This window comes from Myotis brandtii, unplaced genomic scaffold, assembly GCF_000412655.1.
Source record: "Myotis brandtii unplaced genomic scaffold, ASM41265v1 scaffold471, whole genome shotgun sequence".
Taxonomy (NCBI): Eukaryota; Metazoa; Chordata; class Mammalia; order Chiroptera; family Vespertilionidae; genus Myotis; species Myotis brandtii.
The window spans coordinates 1,905,321-1,917,813 of NW_005367989.1; the positions used below are offsets into that span (position 1 = coordinate 1,905,321).

The 12,493-nt window shown below is 44.1% G+C and overlaps 1 protein-coding gene across 1 annotated transcript in view; it reads left to right on the plus strand.

The window, feature by feature from the left end:
* The window catches only part of B3GAT2 (beta-1,3-glucuronyltransferase 2), a 186,883-nt gene that overhangs the window by 128,104 nt on the left and 46,286 nt on the right, over positions 1-12,493 (plus strand). The window contains exon 3 of the mRNA XM_014547341.1: positions 3-71. Coding sequence (XP_014402827.1) covers positions 3-71 — 69 coding nt within the window. The remainder of the gene's footprint in view (positions 1-2; positions 72-12,493) is intronic.

Here is a 12,493-nt window from a genome sequence, read left to right on the forward strand (position 1 = left end):
AGCGCGCGCAGCCCGGCGTGCTCTTCTTCGCCGACGACGACAACACCTACAGTCTGGAACTCTTCCAGGAGGTAGTGGCCGGCCCGCCCAGCGGGGGGCAAGGGCGGGAGGGGGCCTCGGGGGTCGCCCGCACTTGGGAGTTGTCACTTCTCCGTGCACTTTTGGGACTCCAGGTGGAGCGCTCCTCGCGGGCAGCTCACAGCCTCTGCCGGCCCTGGCGCGTTTCGCTGGTCAAGGGGATGGGGTTTGGGGATAGTCGGTGAGGACCACCGTGACTCAAGGGTGGGAGTCTGGTTTAGCTGCCTGCCTGGCCCCGAGATTGGGTTGCGGGAGTAGCACAGTTGGGGAGCGCGGGGATGATCGCAGGAACAGGCCTGGGTGGCCTGAGGATGCAGCCCAGCTGGAGAGGTTGGTCGGGGAGACTAGATGCCAGAGGAGGGGACCAGGGAGACGGCCCTGCGCAGTGCGGGGCGGCTTGTTGTACTTCCCAGGCCTTTCAGCACGCACAGGTGCGATTGGGATTCTAGAACCATATGGAGAGGAAGGTGGAGTTATTTAAAAATCAGCCAAGAGACCAATTTCTCTGGCACAGTCTGCTGGCACGGAAATGATTATTAGTGAAAACATTGCCTTCTAAGGGGGTCCTCCGTCTATCTCTCCCCCCACCCACAAAGGCCCTTTCCGACTCAGCATGCTGCCTCTTTTTTCGAGGAGTCTCTCTGGCAAATGACTTGAGACTGTCCTGCCTTGTGGAAAAGACTGTTCTGTCTTTTCGCAGCCAGAGCTTCCAGCTGCACTTCCAGTTCCTTTTCTCGACCTTTCTCGAAGGCCTCGCTCTTTGGTGAGTTAGCAGGGCTACTCTTGCATGGCGCCCTTGCATCGTGGTGCTTGCTGGGGGTTCTGAGTGCATCCGGCCCCACGCTGTGGAGAAGACCCTCCCTTCCCTTGAAAGGCCACACGTGCGCACAACCAGCCTGCACTGGGCTAGAACAGGTGTTACTTCTTGAGGCTGGTATTTTGTAGCCTGTGTGTGTGTTCTGCACGTGAGACTGCGTTCCAAGGTTGTGTCAGTTTCTTCTTCATACACAAATACAGCTGGAAAATATCTTGGATTCTTTGACATCCTGTGGGACCATGGCCTTCCTCTACCCCAAATTCCTTGATATCCTGCCTCTAAGACTCCATCGCCCCCTCCTCACCCAGGTAAACTGGACTGTGGGTCGGGTAGATTACTTTCATTCGGGTAGATCACTTTCATTCTAATATCTGTTTAGTGTCCTTAACCTCAGGCCAATGTTACTTGTACACCTTCAGTTTAATTTTTCTGCCTATGTGATTTGAAAAAAATCCATTTCTTAAGAGCAGTTGCCACCTTCATTTCTATTCATCCTCTCCTTCTTCGTGAATAAAAGGACCAGTAATTGCTCTCTCTCTTTTCTTCTCCATCCTTTCAGGAGGTAGGGCTTTTCTGTCCATGTTTCTACAGAAGAAATAAATGTGTGGTATAGTCGTTATAACCAAGATTACAGATATCATCTGATTTTTTAAAAATTGGGCTTTTATTTTTATTCTGCTTGCATACTCTCTCCCACAAAAGATATGGTTTGTATTCTGAAGCACAGACCTTTACATGTCAGTACACGACAATTTTCAACCCACTTTTCTCCTGCAACTGGGAAGTTGCCTTACCTGTGAAACTGTGGTCTTGTGTGTGTAAAGTAATGCACATCATTATTAATTACCCCTCTAGGGGGCTGGGCTGTGAAGGGGGAATGATTTTCAGTTTATTCCCAGCTGCTAGCCTATCGTGTGTGGTGTTAGATGAGGGCGAGAGTTGGCAACACAGGCGGTGAGACATTCAGAACAGTCTTCCTTTGATGCTTCCCAAACTGAAAGGAAGGCTTGTTGGTGGTGGCTACTAAGCAGCAAGAGGAGAATACAGTAGGTTTTTTTCCCCTAGTGGTCCATGCGGGAGGCGGGAAGAGAGACAATATAAGAAAGGAGAGGGTGAGGAGAAAAAAAAATAGTATTGGCCAGAGGAAACTATAAAGGAAAAAAGCAAAACTTTATGGAGTAATGAGAATAAAATTAAGAGCATGTGCAGCTCTTTTTTGTGGAGAGGTGCCAAGTATACAAAAATACACAACAGAAGCAACTTTTTTAAAAACACAATATGCACCACACACAGAATTTTTTTCTCTTTATTGTTGAAAGTATTGCATATGTCCCCTTTTCCCCCCTATTGACCCCTTCTATCCTGCCCCTCCCCCATCCCAGGCCTTTACCACCCTAGACACACTTAGAATTTAAATTCTATAGCTCCTAGAGGTCCCTCCAAGACAGTAATTTTATGACTAGTCCCTTTGTCCACCACCATCCCTTCTCCCTCCCACAAGATGCATTTGGACAGAGTAGGTGTCTGTTCACCATGCATATATGCCAATACGTTCAGTTTTTCTTTTTACAACACATTATTTTCCTCACATGGCAAGCAGTATTGATTCTCTAAAAAGTCAGATTAGTGGAATTTATGCATCCTTAGTTTTGTGAATTAATGGGATGGCCTACTTTAAACCAGTTCTAGGATTGATTCCATGTGGATTACAGAGTAGACAGGGCTCTCTTAGAAAAAAAGATAGGACTAGATAAAACAGCTAGACACTGAAGCGCCCTTGGGGGGGAGGGAAAATGCTGATCAAGGATGCTGTAGGGCGGAGGTCTATATCTCAGCACTGTGTATGTGCACACACGCAAATTAGTTTTTAAGTAATTCACAGTGCTTAAGGAAAGAATGTCCCAAGTCAGGCTTCATCTTTTATTCATAGTGCTTCTAATTTCCATGGTTGATGTAAACGCAGATAAGATAGAAGGAAGAAAATGAACCAGGTACAAATTAGCTCACTAAGCATTGGCTGCAAATGAAGGAAAGTAAAAGATGAAAGGTCTCCAAATTAAATTAAAGGCGCAACAGGCAATCCGTGTTCAATTATTTCTCCGTGGTAACTGGCATGGTGTTTGCTTCTCCCATACAGCTAACTCATTTTCAGCCTACCCTTTCAACTGAGCTGTGCCACCTGGAAAGAAAGATTTGCATTGAATGAATCCTACCTTAACAGCCAAATTCATTTGCAAATGAAAGCTAGTGTGGGTTGCAACCACAGAAACTGTGCTGGCCATTGGAGAGAACAGTGGTCAGGTGTGTGTGTTTTCAGGTTTCCAGTATTTCAACAACTGCTCTTCCTGTGGCATTGATGGGGGTTTGAATTCTGGACCACAGGTAGTCCATCTGCCTGTGCACCCTATGGATGGAGCTCTCTGGAAAAGCTTATTTGCAAAGGATTTAAACTGCTTTCATAAAAGCAACTACCGCAGATAAATGTGACTCTATATCCAGTCATATTTCCAATAAGCTATTGATCAGATTTCTGTTCCTTACTGGAAAACCTTCCAAGTTTTCCTGAGTTTAAAGCTGATGCTTTTCAGGTGAAGTTGCTTTCACCTTTGCAAGTCCATTAAATTGAAAGGTTAAAAAATAGCACTTTCCAAGCAAGAACAAAAACTTTAAAATTTTTAACTTTAAATTTAATGAGGAAAGACTGGAAGACAGGCCAACTGGAGACATTTAAGGAGCTCATGAAAGGACTCCGTTAATGAGACTGCATCTTGAAGATGTTCTGACAGCCGTGAGCTGAACAGGCCCTTTGTTTGGATTTTTTGTTGGGTGCTGTTAAGTTATTTGTGTGCTAGGAAGGTGGAGGAGTTGAGGCTTAATTCTGTCTTGCTCCTTTTCTGAAACATTTATAAGCTCCCCCCTTTACAGGCAGCTTATTAGAGCTATGATACAAAGAATATTGAAATTCACAATTTTAACCACCCCACCCTCCACCCCCAATAGTAAATTCTGTATGTTTCCTGCAAGGAGACAAAAGATCTACCGTGTTTTTTTTTTACCCTGATACTTAGTGTAGGGTAATTATCTTTTCAAAGTGAAGAAACCCAGAAGATTCCATTATTTTACCTGAAATGTGTTCCTTGTGTTTTATTTCTCCCTATCTAAAAGCATATTAATAGTCATGCCTTAGGTCTGATAAAATGTGAGCATTTTGGGAAAAATATGGTCATAAAGCTACAGCCAATTTTCTTAGGCTATTGATGTTAAATCTATAGATTTTCTTTAGTCTCCCTGTGGATAGGCCTTGAGTTATGGCTAGTCTTTGACAGGGTTCTTTGGAGATCAGCAGTTTTCATTTGGATTTTGATAATTTAATGGACCAGAAATAATAACTCAGCTTTAAAAGACATTCTGTCTTGCCTCTTCCAATTGTCTTTTTCCATCATTTGCCCCCTTACTTTTCACTGACTATTCTTTGTCATGAATACCAGTAGACATGAAGATGTGTCTGGATTATTGTTTGGAACAATGAATGTGTGTCTTTTAAACATTTATGCCGTTGTCTGGTTCTTTTTGGAAACTATGTGGGTGACTCCATTTTCTTCTGTCTATTCCACTTGCCTCTAAATTACAAGCTGGTAATTTTTCTCTTGTGTGAACAGTAATGAAATAGTAATTGCTTTTAAGGCATGCTACAAAAGAAAATAGAAGAACCAAAGTGAACGGTCTTATTTATTAACAATTCCAGGGGGTATTCGAGTAGTGGGTTTTTTTTTTTTTTTGGTACAGAATTCAATAATGTTCAGGTATGTCTATTCAAACCTTTCAGACTCTGATGGAATATTTGCTCAGTCTGTATAAGTTAACATGTTATTGTATATTTGATTTGCAGTGCTGTGGAAACACGAAATTAGGTTTTGCATGGTTCTCAAATTCTCTCCCCAAAACACAAATACAATTGTTATACCACTCTATATGTAGGTAGGTAAGTAAATAGATAGATTTAGAATAGATTTCCAATTCACAGAAGTAAAAACTAATAAAATATAATCCATTGTTCATACCTGGTAATTTTTGTATACAACCTTAAGTAAATGTTAAAAATATCCTTTGCCATGGATACAAGCAAAATACAGTTGACATTAGTTGACACACGATGGGCCAGGAGCCACCCTTAGGATTGTACACATATTAATGTAAATACATCCTCACAGTAGCCCCTGAGGTAGGCACTAGTACTGTTCCCATTTTTCCCTCCACCCTTATGCTAATATCTAATCATGAACACAGTTCTTTGATGAGTACAGGGATCTTTAAAAGTGCAGCCTGAATCTAATATAGTCAGTGTGACCAGTAACCCTTTTTATACTTGAGCAGAAGTACCAGGAGATAACATGAAAAGATCATGCAGCTAGAATTTTGTTCAGAGAGAGGATTTTGAACCCCAGTACCTTGGTTCTAGAGCCTGCCCTCTGGACTGTCCTGCAGCTCATCTCATTCAACACGTACAGTCATATGGAGCTATGTCTCGTCATAAGCAAAGCTTTTGATCAGCAGGAGTCTTCTGACGTTGTTGCTGTCTTCTGGGCTGTGCCATCTTTATATCTTATGACCTTTTTTTCTTGGTATCATTTGGTCTTAAGAAAATGTTATGTTCTCCCTCACTATCTCACTGATAGGTTATTTGATTTTCGGATTGTTTTTTCAAGTCAGGCGGAAACTGCCAAGTCAGCATGTAAACTATTGTCTTATATTTTTTAAATTAGATACTCTTGTGAATAAGTAAGAATTGATCATTTCTGCAAGAAGATAAAACATTTAAAATAATGTTTCCCTCAGTTGATATGTGTACATCAGCAGCTGTGTCTCCTGGGCCTGTAGCTTGTCAGGGCAGACAGAATTGAATGGAAAAAGGCTGAATTGTTTCACGTTACCATTGAGACAGGGGAGAGCTGGGCACCTGAACCCATTTGAGCTGAAGCCTATGTGAGTGGCTGACACCTGCTGGTTTGGGGAGCCTCACGCTGTGTGCTGGTTATGCTGGCTGCGGAGGGCCCACACGGCCACATTCACAGAACTACTCACTTGTTGGTAGGTTTGTTCATTTTCTTGTCTGATTTCTTCTAGGGTTAGGCATTTCCCTGGATTAAAAAACAAAATGAATGAAAATCATCGGTTGAGTCTTTTTGCATGGTAGGAAAAGCTTGGAGATACTGTGCTGAGAGGGTGATCTTTTTTTTTTTTTAACCACAAGTCAGATTATTTGGTCTTTTCCCCCAAATAACTAAAAACTCAGTAGTTCTCTCCTCCTGCCTCGCCCCGCCCCCCATCAGTCAAACATTATGTATGGTACAAGCAGAATATAAGACTCTTTTTTCTTCAACCAGGTATTTATAAATTATATCTTCATCTCTCTAATGAAAGCTGAGTATGCTAAATGTTGAACATTCTCCATTAACTGGGATTTCAGTTGTCTAAGATAATTGTATATTAGAAGTAATAATGTATCAGCAAGATTCCTTCTGCCTACTTGAGCTTAAACATGACCACATTCAGAAGATACTTTAATAAAATTAATCAGTATGCCTGCTCCTCCACTTATCCTGTTAATTGAGCACTTACTATGTGCCAGGCACTGTGCTTAATTACTGCAGCTGCGAACACAGGGCATCCAGCCCTCCCAGATTGAGCACCTGCTCCCCAGGAACAGTGCATTGCGGGAGACCTGCAGGTGCCAGGGAGTGTAAAGCACGGGCAGCTAGTGGAGTTGTAGGTTAGTTTTGTGTTTGTGGTGGTGGGGGGAGGTGATGGGGCGAGGGGGGTTTGGGCTGGGGATGAGTACTTGGGCCCACGTGGAACAGAGGAGGTTTATTCAGAGTGTATGTGGAAGAGAGAAAGGGCACAGTTGGGCCTGCAGAGAAAAAGGCCCAAGACTGCTCTAGCGCTTGCCAGGGAGCCTCTCTGAGCTCTGACCCCTCCTGTCCTCAGGGCCACTGGGCCTCATGGGATAGGCCAGTGATGGCGAACCTTTTGAGCTCGGCGTGTCAGCATTTTGAAAAACCCTAACTTAACTCTGGTGCCGTGTCACATATAGAAATTTTTTGGTATTTGCAACCATAGTAAAACAAAGACTTATATTTTTGATATTTATTTTATATATTTAAATGCCATTTAACAAAGAAAAATCAACCAAACAAGTGAGTTCGCGTGTCATAGGTTCGCCATCACTGGGATAGGCCCAGGGCCAGCAAGGATGGGACTGCAAACCAGCGAGACACAGTCCAGGGGGGTGGGAAGGGAACCGTGAGGCCCTACATGGCAGTGGACCCATCACGGAAGTCCATCCTCTCGATAAGGATATTGACTGTGACCTAGTGGCCATCTTGGCACTGCTTCTGGGTGTCACACACACCTTGACCCCCTGGTTCTCCTTCCCCCATGAGAGCAGCAAGCCCTAGGCCCCCAGGCCCCTGGCTGTCTTGTGATAATCAGTGTAGGCTAGGCCACAAGCATCAGTGCTACCCAGACAGGCACCTGCTCCCGAGAAATCTGGGTCCTGCCAGCATCCAGAGCTCTCCAGGTGGAGGGAGCCAGGTCTGTGGCCTGAGAAAAGAGAATGTGTGGGTGTCCCGAGAACTGAAGGGTGTCCTTGCTATCTTCAGGGGAGGAGTTCGAATCTCTCCCCAAACCTGTCCTGTAAAGCAGACTTCAGTTTCTTTGTATTTGGAAGTGGTGTTAAATCATGGCCATTAGATCCTTCCTGGATACTGCCCTGTCCTTGTGTTAATCTGAGTTTGAAAAGTGTGAACATAGCCATGTGAGGAGCATGCTTTTGTTTTTTCCCCACCTGGTTTTCCAAACACCCGTTAGGCATATCTTTGACTTTTAACTCCTAACTAGAACTTGGTAAATTCATAGGAAAACTATAGATATGTATTTGTACATCTGGTTGTATTAAGGAAGTGGTAACATAAACTGTTATGGATTCGTTATAGCATCTAACATTGCATTATATAATGTGGTACATGTGTTTCAGCTCACTGTTTCTCCCATTGTAATATAAACTCCGTAAGGGTAGGAGTCTTCTTTTGTTCACTGCTGTGCCTCTAGTGTCCAGAGCAGTGCTTACCCGTGGTCAGTGCTTATTGAATATCTGTTGAATGAATGAACGAATGATCGGAGGCGTGGAAGCTGAGGGATTCTATTGCAGAAGGAAGCTCTTCCTAGGAAGGAACTCTGCACAGATTGTCCGTCAGATCACAGTTTCGAAGTCTGTGTTGTGTGTCTAGGATTATGTTGAGCCCTTTAAATAGGAACTTAAAGATAAATATGGCCCCTGCTCTGTCTTTCAGAGGCTTCATGCTAAAGGGGGGGAGGGGGCAGAGGGAGAGAGAGAGACAGTGAGACCATGAATATTGATGGCATCCCTGTCAGTGCCCGTTAAGGTGTGTCAGGGTAGTTGTGAGCCAGTTGAGTGTTAGACCTCTTCACACGTGTGAGAGGCTGGTGGGCAGCTCAAATGGGAGCTTGGGAGTTAAGTAGTCCCATGTTCAAATGCAGCTTCTCCTCTTAGTGGCTGCATGACCTGGGCAAGGGCTGCCTGCCTCATGTGATTGTTGAAAGTACTGAACTATAGGCAAGTTATAACTACCAATTCTTTTCCTCTCATGTTCTCCTCTGTGGGCGACTGCCCCTATTGGGGGATATACCAGACAGCTGCACTGCCTCAGGTAGGTAGATGCCTCTAAAAACTGTCCCTGAAATCTGGACTGTGCTTCCGGAGGCCTGGTGGGGTGGGGGTGGGGGTGGGGGCAGAGGTGCTTGACTTTCCCAAATCAGTCTATACCCAAGTGGAACTGCATAAATTGGGTATCTTAATGACAGCACTGGGTTACTACAGTGATTAGAGGGACAAGATTGAAATAGAGCTTATCTACGAAGGATCCTGGGAGGAGGTGAGATTGATAGAATCAAAAGCATCTAAGGCATTTTAGGCTGAGAGGAGGTAGCAGGGTGTTCTCCTGTGGGTTGAGAGGTCTGAGGCCGGTTAATGAGGGTGTGAAAGCTAACAAGTTGGCAGGATACTAAACCTCCTGCAGGTCCTGGGTGTGACTTTGAGTTACTGTTATAGTCCCAGGACATATTACACGATACATTCTTTCTGGCATGAATGAGAGGATCAGAGAGATAGTCGGCAGTAAAAGAGAGGGCAATGTAGTAGGAATGAAATGAATAGATTTTTAAAGCACATAATTAGAAGCAATAGTTTAATGTTTAAGGTCATTTGCTGAGGTTGGGAAGGTTAGGAGTGTTCCTCTACTCAGCACCTCTTGGAGGAGGAAGAGAAGATTCTATTGGACGGCCTTCCCTTGAGCCCAGCCCCTTCCAGCCTTAACTGGGACATTGAGCTGGTTGGTCTTCAGCTGACGGGCCATTACTGGGAAGTCTACCCTCAGCTTGTTCCTCAGTTTTCAAACATTCCTTACATTTTCATAAACTAAAATATTTTAAAGCTTTTTCCTGCTGGAATGGAGAAGATGTAGTAGTTGGAAGGTGTAGGTATGCATGTTTGCCCATGGGGTCCCCTGGTTGCCTCCTTGCCTATGAATGTTCTTTCTTCACACGCCCACCCTGTGCCCACCAGGTCAGTCTCTGGCAAGGATGGCGGTCACAACAGGGTCTGGCGCCGTGGCGCTCAACATCTCCTGTTCACAAAACTCCTAAAAAATTTAGTAAAATTACACAACCTCTAGGATATTTTCAAATTGGTGTCTAAATTAAAAACAAACAAACATTTAAAATAGCTGCAAAGCGTGTGGTTTCTGGTGTATTATAGATATTGACATTTGTAAATGAAATTTAAATATATTCAGTGGATATTATAAATACTATAACAGTTGTATACCCACTAACATTCATTTAACAAATATACTTTTCAGTTCTTGTTTTCCATTTCTATTCTTCCTTGGAATTTTATTCTAGCATAATATTTTGTGGTTCAAGGTTATTTACTGATCCTCCTTTTCTGTGTATCTTCAGTAACAAAAACTGAAATGTAGACAGAATTTACATTTTTCAAAAATTCCTGTGGCTATAAGTTTCTGTCTTAAAAACTCTTCACGGCTGAGTTAACAATACAGTTAGTAGCAGTTAACAAGTAATCAGAACAACATAAATGTTTCAAAGTTGGTTAGTTGTTAAGCATAAGAGCTACATTTATTGGAAATTGGTTTCTTAATGACATGGATGGACATTTTCTTGTTGTTGTGTACTCCATATTATTGATGAATATTTCTTGTTGCTAGAAAGATATAAGGTTTAGCATAAATTATTTTCCCATTAGTTCAGCTTTGTTTACATAAAGAAGTAAATAGGATGGAAAGCATTTTCTCATATTGGTGTTCTTCACTTTTTTTCAACTCTTGGGCTCTAAGCCAAAAATCATATGTTGATCTCTGAGCAGAAACTTTTAATGCTGAATTGATGACATTGGTTTTCCTTCCTTCAATTTTGTTGAAAGCAGGTAATTAGAAACCTCTTGTCTTCCAAAAGGATCTATTACCCATTAATAGACATGAACTTTCTTAATGAAGACAGTGATATTTCTAATTACCTTTGTTTGGTGCCCTAGAGGTTTGACCACAGTGGACAGCACATTCTAAGGTTCAGGGTGGATGAGAAATTGCCCTTCTGTGAGGGGAGGGGAGGAGGGAAGGCAGAACCTGCCCCCCTTTATGCTGGTTTTAGGAAACCATCTGTGGGATTGTGGGATGGCGGAGGGTCAGGATTTTCCACAGGGAGTCTTTGTACACACTCAGTGACGGCTCACCCTCAGCCTGAGAACTGCTGTTTTGGTGGGAGGAGCACTAAGTTAGGAACTGGAAAGTGTGGGCTCCAGGCTTGGCTGAGCCAAAGCCCTCACGCCTCGTGACCTCAGAGGAACAAACGTTTGTGGACCATCTGTGCTCTGCCCTACATTTAGAGGTGCACACTGCTGTTTAACTCTCATGTCTCTGCGGTGGACATTACAATGTCTGTTTTACAAATGAGGAGAAGCCCTGACACGCGGCTTCCTCCCGGGGCCTGACACAGATGTGTGCGGTTGTTGTGAGAAATGGGGGATGCGCAGGTGAATGGGTGAACAGGGCAGCTCCCCCACCAGGTGGTTGTCTGCTTCTCTGTAAGTCGGTGGCCACAGGGGCTGTGCAGAGGCTCAGGAAGGCAAGATGTTCCCAAGTCCCCCAGCCAACCAGCCCGGTGGCCCCGAGGTGCTGCTCTGTGAGCCGATGGGAATGAGGATTTAAATGTGGTCCATGTGTGGATGTGTTGTTTATCACCTAAATAATCTCGGCCTTGCAAGATTAAAATGTCAGTGTCGGTTTTAAAGGTCAGATGACAGTTTGGGGATGTTTCTGTAGCTTTGAAAAGTTCCTCGGCTACATCTGGCGAAAGTGCTGAGACAGCCCAGGGAGGTCTATGTCAGGGGCTGCGGCCTTGTTCAGAGAAGCTCTGTTAACACCTGGTCTCCAGAGCGGGTGTTGGACGTTCACCCCTAACCCTTCATTGTTTTCAGTTTTCTTTCATGATTACATTTAACTATCTGCCTGTTACCTTTGATTCCTGCCCTGCAAACTGAAAAGACAGGTTTTGTGATTTTCTGGTCTTGTTTCTCCACCTTGTTTAAAGATTTAAAAAACAAAACGTTAAGAAGTTGGCTTGATGATGCTTGTGGTTTCTATGGGCAGTGATTTGGGTTTTTACAGAAACACAGGGTTTCCTCTGAAAATCCTGGAGATTAAAATATAGGCGTCTGGTTGGCTCTTGTAACTCCAGTGACATTTAAAAGTAAATGCCTATTCTTTGTTTATATTAGGTCTCTTTTACCACACGTGAAAGGCAGTGGGGGGAGAAACAAAAGTTGAGTATTCCTGTTATTTTTTATTTACCATTTTAACCATTTTTATGTATGCAGTTTGGTGCATTAAGTAGACTCACTTTGTTGTGCAAGCATTGCCTCTGTCCCTCTCCAGAACTTTCTCACCATCCCAAACTGAAACTCTGTTCCCATCCTATCTAATAGTAGACAAACATGGTAATTGACCATACCTTCGCTAATCAGCTCGATATGCAAATTAACCCAATCAAGATGGCGGCCGGCAGCCACGCAGCTGAAGCAAGCAGGGGGCTTGCTTGCTCCAGTGATGGAGGAAGCCAAGGTCCCCCGCCTGCCATGGCCTGGCTCTGAGCTCCGAAAGCAACAAAGTTTCAATTGTAGAAGCTAAACAAACCCCAGATACCTGCTTTCAGCAGTCCGTGGCCTCAGAGCTGGAGCAAGTAGGAGCCGGCTCTCAGCTCCAGTAACGGCAACAAAGTTTTAATTATAGAAGGTAAATAAATCCCAGAATAAAAAAAAAAAAAGGAGAGGCTGGGAGCTTCAGTCGCCGGCCAGCCTGAAAACTGCCCTCAGCCCCTCACCCAGACTGGCCGAGCATCCCAGTGGGGAACCCTACCCTGAAGGGGGTGTGGCCAGCCTGAAAACAGCCATCAGCCCCTCATCCAGGCTGGCCAGGCACCCCAGTGGGGACCCCCACCCTGAAGGGG